Source organism: Protopterus annectens, chromosome 14.part0 (assembly GCF_019279795.1).
Source record: "Protopterus annectens isolate FY-2018-M chromosome 14.part0, PAN1.0, whole genome shotgun sequence".
NCBI lineage: Eukaryota > Metazoa > Chordata > Ceratodontiformes > Protopteridae > Protopterus > Protopterus annectens.
Genome location: NC_056748.1, coordinates 956,830,348 through 956,845,887, shown reverse-complemented (window position 1 = coordinate 956,845,887; position 15,540 = coordinate 956,830,348). Strand labels below are relative to the sequence as shown.

Sequence of the window (15,540 nt, the reverse complement as noted above, 5' to 3'; positions counted from 1 at the left end):
CACACATGAGCAGTTTACTCAGTGGCTCGAGAGAGGTTTATGCTCGTTGAAATGGAGTCACTGTACTGCATTCTTTATTCACAGTATATATGCAGAGACAGGGTTGCCATGCCAAACTCCCTACAGTACACAGTTAAAATAACACAGCATGTGTTGGGCTGTCAAACCAAAGGTTTGGCCATTAAGCAGGACCACTTCTGCCCGCTAACTTTATCCAAGACAAACTACATACTCCTAAGCAATATGACTATAACCAGCATGTAGACAGCTGAATAGATGTGGCTGTACCCAGTAGAAACAAGTGAAGGACGTATCACATAAACAGATCCCCTTAGTGGAACTTTAATCAGCTTTACAATAAAAGAAGGAGATTATTTGTTAAAAGTAAGAAGAGTAATACAAAGAGTGATATAACCTTTGTCATTAAACAGGCAACTCAAGTTCTTATTTAAATCTACCAAAAATAAGCTTGGCAATAATAGTCACCCAAGCAAGGGACAATCACCAGGCCTTTTTTAGTGTCATGTCAGGAGCACACCACCACCACGCTAACCTGATTGTAAACAATGCTAGCTACACTAAAGCTGAAGATATAGCTAACCTATTGGCTAATAAATTCAGCTCAAACTTTACTCTTCTCTCCCTCCATGAAATGTCTGAAACCAACTCACCACTACCAATCACACACAACCAAGTCCTGAAAACACTATCAAAACCAAATATACTGCATGAGAAGGTCCTGACAATATCTCTGGATCCATCTTGAATAGCACAGAGCACAATCTGGCCATGCCCCTAACAACACTGTTCAATCTTGGCCTCCATACAGTTTTTGTACTAAATGGATGGAAAACAGCAATCATTCCCTGCATAAGGGAGGACATTCCATATACCCAGGCAATTACAGACCCATAAGTCTGACCAGCCTTATATGCAAAGCTGCAGAAAGAATTATCATGGAATTACTCAGTAAGGACATAGAGAACCTCCAAACAGTGGACCAATCTCAGTTTGGATTTGTCAAAGTCAGGTCATACTTATTCAACCTGATGAACTTTTTTGAAATGGTCACTAAAGCAATGGATGAAGGTAAAATGGTACACACCACCTACTTCAACCTGGCCATGACTTTTGCTAAAATCCCCAACTCAGGTATAGTAGAAAAGCTTAACAAACTAAAAATAAACCCCTTCATCACCCACTGGATTGTCAACTGGCTCACAAGTAGGATGCAACAGATCAAAATAGGGGACAATGGGTCCACAAAAAGACCATTCATCACTGGACTCCCCAGGGTTTGGTGCTGGAACTTCTGTTTGGCTTCTTTTCAGAAGTAAAACCAATACACAAAAGGCCGTGGTTAACCAAGTTTGCAGATGACTGCAAGCCAGGAGCAGTGATCAGATCCCAAAAAGAATAGGATATCCTACAATAAGGCTTGTATCAAACAAAAAACTGGTGCCAGACACTTTAGCCAATTGCCAAAAATACTTTATAATTTCTTTTGAATAGTCAACTCCCCTGGGGAGTTACAGTATTGATATTACACCCTAAGAGTTGACCCAGTAGTTCGGGATTTGGGAACTTATGTGGACAGTGACCTACCTTTTGACCAGCATGCTTCCACAGTCATAAGGAACTTATTCTATATTGTGCAGCTCATAAACAAGGGAATTGTTTCTAGATCCATGGATATCATTGTCCCCCTTTACTCAGCCTTCATTAGGCTAGTTATTGAGTAAAATGCCCATTTATCATGTATTTTTCCAGGCATATGCAACAGCTGGAATGCCTGCAGCGATATCTTACAAAAGAGATAGAAGATTTAAACAAGATGTCATACATGGATTGCCTCAAAACCATATTACTTTTTTTGAGGTGACCTGTGTGTAGCATACAGGGCATCTTTAAAACCATTACTGATGGACTTACCTCACATCCAGAATTCAAACTGTATTATAGATACTCTATTCAGGGTCTTAAATCTCTTCTGCAACATTAAAAGAAAGGTTTGTAGGGCCAGGTGCATCTCCCCAGTAACGTAAAACAAAGGTCATCCCTGATCATATTCAAGCATAACTTGAATCAGTGGATGGGAAATAGAAAATTTAGCTCAGAGTTCCCCTTCTCCTGTCCTATACAGGACAGAGGCAGCACCTAAATGCTTTATCCTAATGCACGGGTCCCCACCAGCTGTATATGTTTTGATCTGGTAATTATCACTACAGTGATATTTCAGTATGGATCTGTGAAGGCATTAAATGAATCTAAACTCTAACAGGATAGGTTAATTTTAAGTAGTACTCTATGAACCGAAGTCATAAAAATGAGGTTCCCTGCATTGTAAGTCACTTGTCAAAGCAGTGTGTGGGTATAACCATGAGATAACAGCCATATTTCTCTGCAAATTGTCATTTCATAGCCATGTCCAATGAGAAAGAAGAAACTGCTTCATTCAGGACACAGAGATGGTGTATGGAGCACTCTCATACCTCCTCACATCCAAGGTCTATTTTTAAGGAGGGGAGGGGTATGAAGGTTTCCAGTACAAGACTATTACCTGGAATACTGTGGCAGACGTCACATGTGTAACTAGCATCTGGTGCACAGGTGAGCCTTGTCATTACCATTACAGCGGAATGCAGCAAAATAAGTCCAAATCTCCTTGGCAGGTGGAGGATGAGGTTAAAGTTACATCATCACAAATGTACTTCAAGTAACCCTTATGTTACCTACATATGCCTTCTCTTGTGTACCATCCACATGTCTTGCACACCCTTGAAACTGTTGCAGAGAATGTGCAGCTTTTCTGGAGGAGGATAGATCACCTTAGAGGTTGCCAGGGTTGAGTATACCTGCTTCATACAGTACAGATTTAAATGTTAGCAATCTCTTCAGCTAACAGAACTGTAGACTGCCACAGTACACATAATCTCCAGTGCTAGCATGTCTCTGCTAAGTGCCATAGTTCAAAGATACAAGTGTGACTGTCGCTATGAGTGTATGTGTGTGAGTATGTGTGTGTGTGTGTGCGTGCGCGCGCGCTCGCGTTGTGCCATCACTGATAATTTTGGGTTGGTATTTGTTGTGCTTTTGAGTAAAACACCTACAATATAAGAGAACGATACATATGAGCTGCATTTTTGGTGTACATTTTTCTCCCTCGCCCTCTTAAAAATTTTGTATTTTTGACTGCAGAATTTAGTAGGATTGTACAAGGAGATCAACACATTAAGGCTTTGTTTTTGATTGCATGTGCTGATGCCTGTGAGTTCAGTGGTCCCCTCTGTCTATCATGCCATTACTGGTAATTTTGGGTGCATGTTTGTTGTACATTTGAGTAAAAAACCTACATTACAAACGAAAAATATGTTTGAGCCATATTGTTTTCATTGTATGTGCGCATTTGTGTCCTACAGCTTCTCTTGCAATGTGGTTTGTGTGATATTATTACTGTGTTTGACTTTAGGCTTCAGTGAGATTGTGCAGGTAGTTCAACATGTTAAGATTTTGCCTGTCAGATTGCATGGGCTGATGGCTGTGGGTTTGATTCCTCACTCACTTATATATCATGCCATCATTCGACATTTAGTGTGGGTCTTTGTTCTTATAGTACCTGTAACATCATCAATTAAAAGATACATATGAGCTGTACGGTTTGTATCTGTACTTCTCTCTCTAACTCTCTCTCATTATCCATTGTATTGCATATGTTTATTTTGTTTTTCTCCATTAATTTTACAATTACATGCAGGAGCATTTAGACCTGCACCAATTGCTCAGAAAAGGACTGTGCCCCCCCCCCCCAACATGAGGCACCACCACCCATAACATCTGTAGGCCAGGCTGCCACAGTCACTTTCACATCTGCAAAATCCATTGCAGTGGCCACACCAGCTAGCCTTACATGGGATGTTGGGGCTGTTTTCCCTACTGCTAGTAATAGAAGTGTAGGTGACACCTGCATGACCCAGTGTCAGTTGACCAACATCAAGGGGAACCTCCTGTGTCTCATTGTCATATCCCTGCTTCTCAGTGGCTCCACAGTCTCAGCCAGGGCCCAGTGGTGAGGGAGTTTAAGGTGGCAAGTAAGCTCCCTGTTGGTCACAGCTGGCAGGGATGGCAACTGCACAACCCTATCTTTGTTACCCTATCTTTTGTGTGTGTGGCTACCTCTGTTTGCTGTCCAGTCTTCCCAACCACCATTGTCTACCCTCAGTTTGTCTGATGTCTCCATCACCACTGTGTCCCACCTCCCTCATTGTGCCAGTACCTTCTGTCAGTGTTGCCTGTCTTCTGTGCTTGATTGTGTGCCCCTGCTACTTAATCTAACCATCATACCTTCCTCTTCCTAACCAATTTCCCTTGAAATGCATTTGGAGGGTCACAATTTGTTTTGCACATTCTACTCCATCCCTGATAAAACCAGATTGCATTTTGGTTATTCTAATTGTGGCTAAGGTTTGGAACGCCTCATCTGTATCCATCATGTCTGTACCCAATCTCCCATCTTTCAGAATGACTCTAAAAGATTCCTAGCTAAAATCTGGCACTAAAACCACGAAACAGATGAACCACCAAATAAAACGAAAAGAAGGTACCAACTGCAGACCAAATGGAGATATAAAACTTTTAATGGTTAGCGCTTTCATGCGAATATTCCTCGCACTTCCTCAGACAGTTTAATGAACCAAGTACATCCAGCTTATGTACTTAAGAGTGTTAATTAAACAATTGAATAATTGATTTAAATATAAAATAAAAGATCGATTGAACACTAGTATAAGGCAATCATTAAAAAAGTTCTACTTCAGAACTAATATACTTCATGTACAGAAAATAATATATATGAAAAACAAAACCAACACCTAAAAATACTTTGCGTGTCACATGTAATGTAAAAAATTGCTTTAACATTGCTACTAAATATTCAAATGCTACACAATTCATATATATGCTAAATAGATTGTAAATATTAATATCCAAAAATAAAAAATCTTAAATTATCTTAAAAGGGCCTTAAGTTTCAAAAGACATTTTATAGAACAGGTCTCATTGAGACCTGGAGGAGCAAACGCGTTAGTTTTTAGCTGCCAAAGCAGCTCTTGTTCCTCTAACAATAAATTCCAAGGTCCTCCCCTAGGGTCCTTAATGATTTTTTGCACTACCATAAATAAGAATTTGCGATTATTATTGTCTATTATATGTTTGGCAAGGGCGTTCCCAATATTTCTCTTGGAAATAGCGTATAGATGTTCATATATACGCTGCTTAAATTGGCGCTCGGTCTTGCCAAAATAGAAAGCATGACATAATTGGCACACTGCTAAATAAACTACGCCTTCAGTTAAACAATTATATCTATTATTGATATGATAGTTGACACCTCTAATATGAAATGTGGACCCTGTTTGTATGTGTTTACAATAACTACAGTGACCACATTTGAACATCCCCCTATTAGGTTTATATTGTTGAAATGGGCGTTCAAATAATGTCTTTAAGGAAGGTGCTCTCTTAAAGACCATTAAAGGTCTTGTACCTAAAATCTCCCGACATTGGGAATCTTGTAAAATCAATTCCCAGTTAATGTTGAGAATATTCCTAAACTCCAACATAAGATCATTGTATGGTGTTGATAAACTTGATCTATAATTAACAATGCTGGAGGAATCCATCCTATTATTGGTAGTGAAACTTGAATTATCTGAATCAAGAACCTGTGTATTCATATGGTTAGTATTAAACAATGGAGCTAACATACCATTTCTTCTCTTATATTCAATTTCTTTCATTAAATTATTAAACATTTTGTAAGGATAATCTTTATTTAAAAACATTTGTTTAAGAAACTGACACTCCTTCTCGAACAGGTAGTCCTCAGAACACATACGTGACGCACGGACCAATTGTCCTTTTACAATGCCACGCTTTTGGAAATAGGGATGGTGACTGGAAAAGTGCAGGAAGGAATTGCTGTACAAAGGCTTTCTGAAAATACTAGTTACAAAGCATTTCCTAGAAACATCCTTGCTAATCAAAATATCCAAAAAATTAATGGATGTGTTGTTCAGTGTAAATGAAAATTCAAGAAAAGAAGTCAGTTCATTCATAGTTTTCATTAATTCCTGGATCTGTACCCCACTGCTATTAATGATCATAAAGATATCATCTTGATATCTCGTGTACCATGTTACTATTTGTTGAAATAAAGCATCCTTAAACAAATATGTGCGTTCCCAGAATGCCATAACTATATTGGCGAAGGAACCCCCACATGGGGAACCCATCGCGACTCCAATTTTCTGCAGATATGTTTTATCTTTGAACATAAAATAATTATTACTCAAGACTAAATCTAATAAGCTAATAAGCAAATCAATGTCTGGACCAGGGTAATACTTGAGTAAAAGAAATTCTCTAACCCATAAAAGTCCAGTATCTTGGGGAATTACTGTATATAAGTTACTGACGTCGGCAGTAACAAACTTGTAGTTGTTGTCAAAAGGAATAGAATTCAAATGTTTTAAAACATGCCACAAATCTATACAGATTTGTGGCTCAGTTTTAAGAATTTCTTTTAATTTTTTATCAATCCATTTGGCACAAGCATAGGTAATTGACTGCCGACCATCAGTGATGGGACGAAAATGTAAATCGTAAATCCCCTTATGTAACTTGGGCACCCCAAACATTACTGGAGTCAAAGGAGCTGGCATACTTAGATAATGGTACAAATCCAAGGTAAGACTCCCCTCAATGAATAAATCACTTAAAGTATTTTTGATTTTAGAATATGCTTGATTAAGCTCGTTTCTGGAAATCCTTGAATAGCTATCAGAAGCTAACAATGATTCCATCCTACTATCATAGTCAGCCTCGTACATGAGAACTGCCCCCCCACCTTTATCGGGTTTCATAACCCGTATTTGCATATTCTTAACAGACTGAATCATGTCCATGACATGTGAACTCTTATAGGAACTATGAGTAAATTCTCTAAATAAGCCCCTCAAATGAATTTCAGATATCCTTTCAAAGACTGCTAAGTTAGTGTTAAGAGGTGGGTTATATGTACTGGGAATGCGTTCATCGTTCAAAATCTGATTACATCCCTTAAACAATATGTTTAAATTCAGTTTCCGCATGTATAACTTTAAGTCGCAAAGCACACGTCCGATATTCAAGTTATTAGGCAATGCATAATTAAAACCTTTTGATAATAAATCAATCAATTCATCAGCGGGTGCAAAAGCCGTATAATTGTAAACCTTAAAATCCATTTTAGTGTTGGAAACAACTATAGGCATACCCTGTGAACAGTCCTCAACTATTTCTTGCGACGATTGTGCCCCTTCTTGTTCTGGTTCCTTTTGTTGTTCCTGTTCGTATAAGTCCTGGAAAAATTGCGGGTTTGTTGGTGAAAACCCGCTGATGATGAAGAGGCTTGGTTGTTGACCCTGTTTTCCCTACTGCTAGTAATAGAAGTGTAGGTGACACCTGCATGACCCAGTGTCAGTTGACCAACATCAAGGGGAACCTCCTGTGTCTCATTGTCATATCCCTGCTTCTCAGTGGCTCCACAGTCTCAGCCAGGGCCCAGTGGTGAGGGAGTTTAAGGTGGCAAGTAAGCTCCCTGTTGGTCACAGCTGGCAGGGATGGCAACTTCACAACCCTATCTTTGTTACCCTATCTTTTGTGTGTGTGGCTACCTCTGTTTGCTGTCCAGTCTTCCCAACCACCATTGTCTACCCTCAGTTTGTCTGATGTCTCCATCACCACTGTGTCCCACCTCCCTCATTGTGCCAGTACCTTCTGTCAGTGTTGCCTGTCTTCTGTGCTTGATTGTGTGCCCCTGCTACTTAATCTAACCATCATACCTTCCTCTTCCTAACCAATTTCCCTTGAAATGCATTTGGAGGGTCACAATTTGTTTTGCACATTCTACTCCATCCCTGATAAAACCAGATTGCATTTTGGTTATTCTAATTGTGGCTAAGGTTTGGAACGCCTCATCTGTATCCATCATGTCAGTACCCACTCTCCCATCTTTCAGAACGACTCTAAAAGATTCCTAGCTAAAATCTGGCACTGTTCTTGCTCAAAACCTGGATAAACTATATCCGAAAATGTGAACAAGTACCTAGTCATTTCTTATACCTTCTTACTCTCCCTTCTTCACTTACTTCCTTACTTCTATCAAATTCTATTCCCTTAATTTCTCTTTAGATATACCATAATCCTGTTTTTCCCTCACATCGTGTTGCAATTCCTGTTTGTAATAGACTAGCTTACCTTTAATTTCTCTACAAACTGTCTAAAATTTCTCTAAATATTAAATGATTGTTATATAACTTGCATTGATTCTTAACCAATGTTTTTATATTATGTCTGATTTGTTATAATTATTTAAACTGCAGATGTTTTTGTTTTACTTAAAAAGACTGTAAAATTATTGTTCTTAAAATGTTTTGTAATGATTTGGAGATTTTCTCCCAGGGCCTCCATTGAAAATGGGCTTCTACCCAGTTGGGCTTTCCCAATAATCAAATGTCAATAAATAAGTAAATATGAGCAACATTTAAATTCTGTACTATAATGCTTTTTTGCTTTAACCCTAACTCTGCAGGTGACCGTTAAGAGATATGTCTGTGTGTGTGTGTACGTGTACAAAATTGGGCACCCGACTCACAAAAAATATTTACTGCACCTCCCCATTTCCATCCTGTTAAGTCCTTAGATATTCACCTTATAGTCTACTCTCTGATTGCTTCTGTCTTTTTTATCACTTTCCTATATTCCAATTTCTACCCTTTCATTTGCTCAAAAGAAAAAAATGGCCATTTAAACTTTCACATGACTTTTTCTTCTTAATGCTGTTTTGCACATGGAATCACACAGAGCCTCTTGAGGGTGCAAACACAAGCAACATTCACCGTCGTTCATGCCTTTCCTGTGTTCGCACCTCAGTAGTGCATGCTCTTGCCACACAGTCGACTGCAGATATGAATGACGTATTTAATGAGCCCACTGTATTGCACTGATTTCCACTATAAGAAGCATGGTAGTCAACTGCAGTGCTTGAAAAAACAAAAAAAGAGGCAGAATGAAGCTGCTTAATTAGCATATTAGTGGAGGCATTTCAAAGGGTGAAGGACAAATGTTTTCATGGAGAGTGTGATGGAATAATGATGCACTTACCAAAGGGTGATTCATATTAATGCTAGATATATATTGAAAATAGAATACGATAATTAGCAGAGCTGTCCAGGTTTGTGGAGCAACAGCTGACTGAAATTTTTAGATGCAGTGTTAAGTAATTTGACGGACATTTTTCCTTCTAACAATGTTACAGAAAACAGAAAATTATCTCTTCAGGTCCTTGCTGTCATATAAATGATGCAACAGTGAAGTACTTTGAATTAATTCATTCTGTAATGTACAGGCAGATATACAACTAGACTTGAGAAATGGTTTGTGATCACGCAGATTATTAATTCCATTATTTGTAGAGTTTAGCAGGTAGTAATGGTACTGTCACATGAAGCATAGCTGTGATACCTGCAAGGGGTTCATACAGGTGCAAATTGCTCTTACATGAAACAAAGCTATGACACATGCAGGATCATGCTGGTAAAAATTACTGCCACCTGAAGAACTGTGACCCCTGCAAAATGTTCATGCAGATGCAAATTACTGTTACTTGAAGGAGAACTTTAACATGCTGCAAGATGTTCATACAGGTCCAGCTTACTCTCACATGAAGCACATCTGTGACATCCTGCAAAGTGTTCATACAGGTCTGGAATAAAGCAGTCCAAGGAGACTGTTGATCTCAGCATGTAATACAAAGCACATTGAAAAGGGAGAGATGAGCATAAGGAGAATCTTTCAGATAACTTATCAGTTATAAAGTTTGTTGTCATGGCTTACATGATCTGTATAAAGTCTGTTGTCATGATTTTACATGATCTGTATAAAGTTTGTTGTCATGGCTTACATGAACTGTAGTGGGGTCGCAGTCAGTAACTGCTTTTTATGTTAGTAGTGTTAGAAAGGAGGTCATATTTGCATTGCATCAAAGTAGTATTGGAAAAATGGAATAAACTGTTGCAGAACATTAGTAATGTAAGCAATTTCAAGAATAGTTTGATGTGTTGCAGAGCACAGGAGCTTTCAAAGAAATCATTGTGAATAAAGGGGGTTATTACTAACCAACGAGCGCCATATAAGAGGAAGCAAAACGTACGTTGATTTTTATTTATTTATACATTATTACCTGGGTACGTGAACTGATCTAGGAACCCTTTCAGCCATGAAAGACAATAGTAGCAAAGACGCTAACAAGTAAGAAATGCACTTAAGAATTAAAAAAAAAAACACTGCCATTAAGACAAGTCACAAAGATTACCTGTACAATTCATGTCCAATGTGTGACACTGAATAAGTAAAACATAAAACATAATTTAGAAATATCCATACATTATTAATGCTTAAATATGCAATGTAAACTTCATTATAAGTGCAGAATTTTATGTAAGCATATTGCACATCACACGGTGCTGTAAGATGTTACAACTTGGGTTCAATAAGTGAATGTTGCCTAGCTATACAAAAAAAAAAAATTGTAGTGTATTTGCATGATAAACATTCACAGCTAGTCCCAGTAGCAAAGGCTGTGCTTTTTGGCTGTTGTGTGCCTTTGGTTATGTGCATGGACTTCATTTATTGTCAGATTCAGTATGTTGAAAGAAATGTTCATCCTTTGTCATTTAAATGAATAACTGTGATCATGACCATATTTTCAGGGAGGTGTGAACACCAGTGTTCGTGATGGTGCAATATATGTGAAGACTGTGGTTCCTGGCGGAGCAGCTGACCATGATGGGAGAGTTACAAAAGGTAGTGAAATTATTCTGGCTCTATCCTATTCTGCTTCCTTCTGTACATTGAACTATTTTCAGCTGGATAAGAAAATAATTATTTGAAATGTCCTACAATAACATTGCAAGATTTGTAACAGGCAGCCCATTTATAACCCATCACTGCCTTAATTTAAAGCAGCTAGGATGGCTCGAACTTCAAAATCTAATTAAATTCCAACAACTAACTGTAGCCCACAACACTCTTTACAAACCGTCCAAAATGCCTATTCTTTCCACACTAATCACTCCGTATAAAAACCTGGAATCCTTAAGGTCTTCTCAGAAACTTCTAGTACATACTACTAAAACAAATAACAAGGCTGGTGACTCCCTTTTTTCTAATATAGTTGGAAAAGCCTGGAATCTCCTCCCAAATGAACTTTCCACACTTCCCTAACTATCCTGTTTCAAAAACAAATTGAACGTGTTCCTCAAAACTCACTGGTTATGCCCATGCTCCAAACCTGACTAGTCTATATGTGTCTCTAAATACTTTTCTCTTCCTACCCCGTCTACTCACTTACAGCAACTCCTCTTTATTAAACTATTTTACTAACTATCTCTAGCATACCTTGATTGTATTAGCATTCCTTTGTTATGCCTGTATTCTGCACTATAAATATTACTGTGATAACCTGTAATAGGTACTGTTAATAGTCTTATTTGTCTCATGTTTCGTTAGTTGTTATTGTGTTAATTTCATTGTCCTACCTAGGAGCTTATCTCCCCGGGCCTCTACTGAAAATGGACATGTATCCAGTTAGACTAGCCCGGTCAACAAATGTAAAATAAAAATAAATAATAATAAATAAATAAATTAGAGTGAAAATATATAGGTTCAGTGTAGGAAAGGTGAATAAAAATGATTAGGTATTACAGTACAGCATGATTTTTTTTATTTTCTGTGTAGGCTAAAATATTAACATGAAATTGCCATTACAGTTATTCCTCCATTATTCTCCCTAACATCATTACTAAGGTCTTTAAGGTTTTATAGATTTTATTCACTAGTGTGTGAAATGTTTTTTTTTCAAGACATGCCAAGGCATTTCATGTCATTTTGTCACTGGGAATATAAAACGGTTTCAAGACTAATATTATCCTAAGCAGAATTTTCCCAGTCTAACCTCAAACATCCATTTAAATGTAAAGGCTGATTTCTGAGTGATGTTAGGCAGTTGGACAGTAAGGAAAAAAAGCATCAAGCAAGTCATTGGACTTCTTGTATCTGCTTTTGCTGAAATTGATTTTTTTATTGTACCTTCATTTTATAAAGAAAATGCTAGAGACTTAGCAATATGGTGGATACAGGATGCCAGGTGTTAATTTTAATACACTTAGCAGCAAGGGAGCCCACAGGATTTTTTGCAGGGGGGTGCAAACCCAAGCCCCATCCACACAGCCCCACCCCTCTGCTGCCCGCACCCACACAGCCCTACCTCCACCCACGCAGCCATTCCAGTGTCCCATTACTTGGCTATTTTTCCCCATTTGTCATAGACACTGTTCAAATCTCTCAGTGTGCATACTGTTTTATGCTTTACTTCTACAATGATTACAGATATTTGGATTTCATTTACAACTTTTATTTAAAATTTTATAGCACAAACACTGATAGACATTTACTAAACCTAAACAAAGCAATAGTCTTACAATGAAAAGAGGCTTAGCATTAAAACTTCTCTACCTTTGAAGCCCACATTCACCGAAACAACATTGAAACCCTCATTCAAAGAAAATGCATCTGGCCAGTGGCAGGGTAAGTTTACTTTTGGGCTGTTTTCAAATCATAGGCTCCTTGCACACATTTTTAGAACCATGCAAAAGTTATTTGATTCACCTTCCTGACTGTATTAACTATACTATATAATAATTGAATTATATTCCTTGTATAATACAGCACCACTTGTTAGAGTGTGTTTTAAATTTATAGTTCTGAACATTTTTCCTTTAAGCAATGAAACAAATCATATGAACCAATAATGACAACCTGCCCAATTCAGAACATTTCAACCATAAAGGGCCACTCTACTCAAACTTCTGTCATACAATCCACCAGTATCAGTCAATATGCAGAATCTTTGCAAAAGTAAAACTCATCTGAATAATTCCACATTAAAGAGATCTGAAACTAGTGAAGAGGTTGTTGCTAGAAAACTTTATATTTCAGTGTTTCATCTACAAATTCAGTGCCTGCTGCCCTTGAAGAATAAATTGCCTATGTTATATTAAAAAAATGGTAAGCTGGTATATTGTAATAGGGAATGGATGGCAAGCTGAAAAATAGTTATTGGGCATCTCATCCAAAGGAGGACATACACCCCCTTAAAATACAAATCTACATGTTGTGGGAGTAGAACCTATAGCCCTCTGTATCAAGATGCAAGTATGCTACCTGCTGTGCTGCTTTAAAAATTCTATACCACAATAGTGATACCATTTGCTAAACAAAACAGTTGCACATTTTAAGCAGGCTTAGCATGAGCAGCAGTAAAATTCTCTTCCCTGGAAGCTCACAATTCCTTGAAAATGCACTTGAAAATAAATTCCACCTGCTAACCCTAGGACATTTCACTCTCTCTAACACACACCTCAACCTCTAAGTGCAAGAAATCTGGACAAAGCCTAAAATAAATAGGAGCAGATTATAAATATTGCTCTCATGAACTTAGAACATTGCTAGAATAACAGGATTTATGTTAGTATGCATTTTTCTAAAGGATATGACATCTAAAACTCAAAGGTCTGTCATTATTTAGCAACTTCAATGCTTTTTAGGAGGAATATGGGACAAAAATCTGGACATTCTCCAAAAACCTGGACAGCTGAGGGGTATGCTTCCTCCTTCTTATACATACATACAGACACACATACACACCATACCTCTCAATCTGTTAACACAAGAAATCTGGACAAAGCCTGTTATAATGTTAGTGATAAAGGCCCACAACTAGGGACACATTAGAAAGTTGTGAGAATAAAAGGATTTGTGTCAAAATGAATTTTCTGAATGATATGAAGTCTGAAACTGAAATGCATGTCATTATTTATTAACCAACTATATTCAGATATAGTTGGTTGTCTCAGTAATCTCCGTGGCTTGCATATTCTCCTCTCTTGAAAGGCCCACTCTGCTTAACTTGTGTATTATTTCCTCAGTCACTTCACCGTGGGTTGCAAGGCAGCTTTATCACTAGTGTGTGCACAAAATATAATGCCTTCAATGAGTCTTGCAAGAAATCACATGCAGTCATCATGGCACAAAGGTTCTACTGAAGATGCTTCCAATTTTTCTCATACACAAACACGACAGAAGCCAGAAACAGCTGTTATTCCACAGCTAGATGCAGCAGTAGCAAAACAAATTGCAGAGAACCAAAATAAATTGGAACCAATTGTATCTACCATTATTTACTGTGCAACCCTTGATGTTCTTCTCTGTGGAAAAGAAGGCTCTGGTGGAAATTTGTGTTACTTGTTAGATTTTTGTATTGAAGCTGGTGACAATACTGAAACAGCACAGTGAAACAGCTGCAGGAAATGCTTGGTACACATCCCATAGGGTGCAAAATGAGCTGTTGGCAGTCGGCAGAATACAAACACATACTTTGAAAGGAGACTGTGCAGCGAACAGGGCAGTTGGATATAGTGTATTGGCAGATGAAACTGCAGATATCTCCGACATTGAGCAGTTGTCATTGGACATTCGGTTTGTTGATTGTATTCAAGAAGAGTTTACAGTTTTTGTTCCCATTGTTGTGAGAGATGCACTCTGTATCAAATGTCATTGTCAGTGAATGCATAAAGTACGGTCTAGACCTGGAAAAATTACTCGGACAAGGCTATGATGGCTGCTCCATAATGGCAAGCATCCAGAATGGTGTTCAGGCAAAGATTTGTGAAAAATATCCAAAAGCAGCCTTTATCCACTGTGCATCTCACAGACTAAACCTTGTAGTCAATGATCTGAATGATGTTCCTGAAATATGTAGTGCTGTTGGTGTTATCAAGAAAATTATTACTTTTTTCCGTGACAGTCCAAAATGATGAGCATTGCTACCAAATATATCTCTTTTGTGTGAGACATGATGGACCGAGTAATATAAATCCATTCATGTGTTTAGTCAGAACTTTGAGAAAATATTTAACTACCTGGCTGATCTTCAGAAGAGCACTGCTGGTGAAACCAGACAAAATGCACTTATGTTACTCAGTGCTTGCTCTTCATGCACGTTTCTGATTTCTCAATTCATTATTGCAAATTACTCAGCAGTTCTTGAGCCTGTTGCTCAGATGTTTCAGTCTGTTCAACTTGTATAGTAAAGGTTCAACAGCACATCAACAGACTCATTTAAATATTCAAGGAGCACCGCAACCATGCTGAAGAGCTCTTTAGGAATGGCATTCTCAGTAAGACAAGATCACTGGCAACTAAACTTGGTATTGAGTTAGTGTTGCCAAAGATTTGCAATTGACACACCGAGCAAACACAGTAGGTGTGGATTTTGAGAGTTATTACAGAACAAGTATTTATATTCCCTATCTTGACTCATTAGTTTCTTCACTGACGTCTGGCTTTTCCACCAGTAACGCTGCTTAGTTCAACTTATTTTAT

General features: G+C 38.0%; 1 protein-coding gene across 1 annotated transcript in view; it reads left to right on the top strand.

Annotated features, from left to right (window-relative positions):
- LOC122789363 (tyrosine-protein phosphatase non-receptor type 13-like) overlaps positions 1–15,540 on the top strand; it is a 2,815,362-nt gene that overhangs the window by 1,290,701 nt on the left and 1,509,121 nt on the right. The window contains exon 22 of the mRNA XM_044056752.1: positions 10,809–10,902. Within this exon, the coding sequence (XP_043912687.1) occupies positions 10,809–10,902 (94 nt within the window). The remainder of the gene's footprint in view (positions 1–10,808; positions 10,903–15,540) is intronic.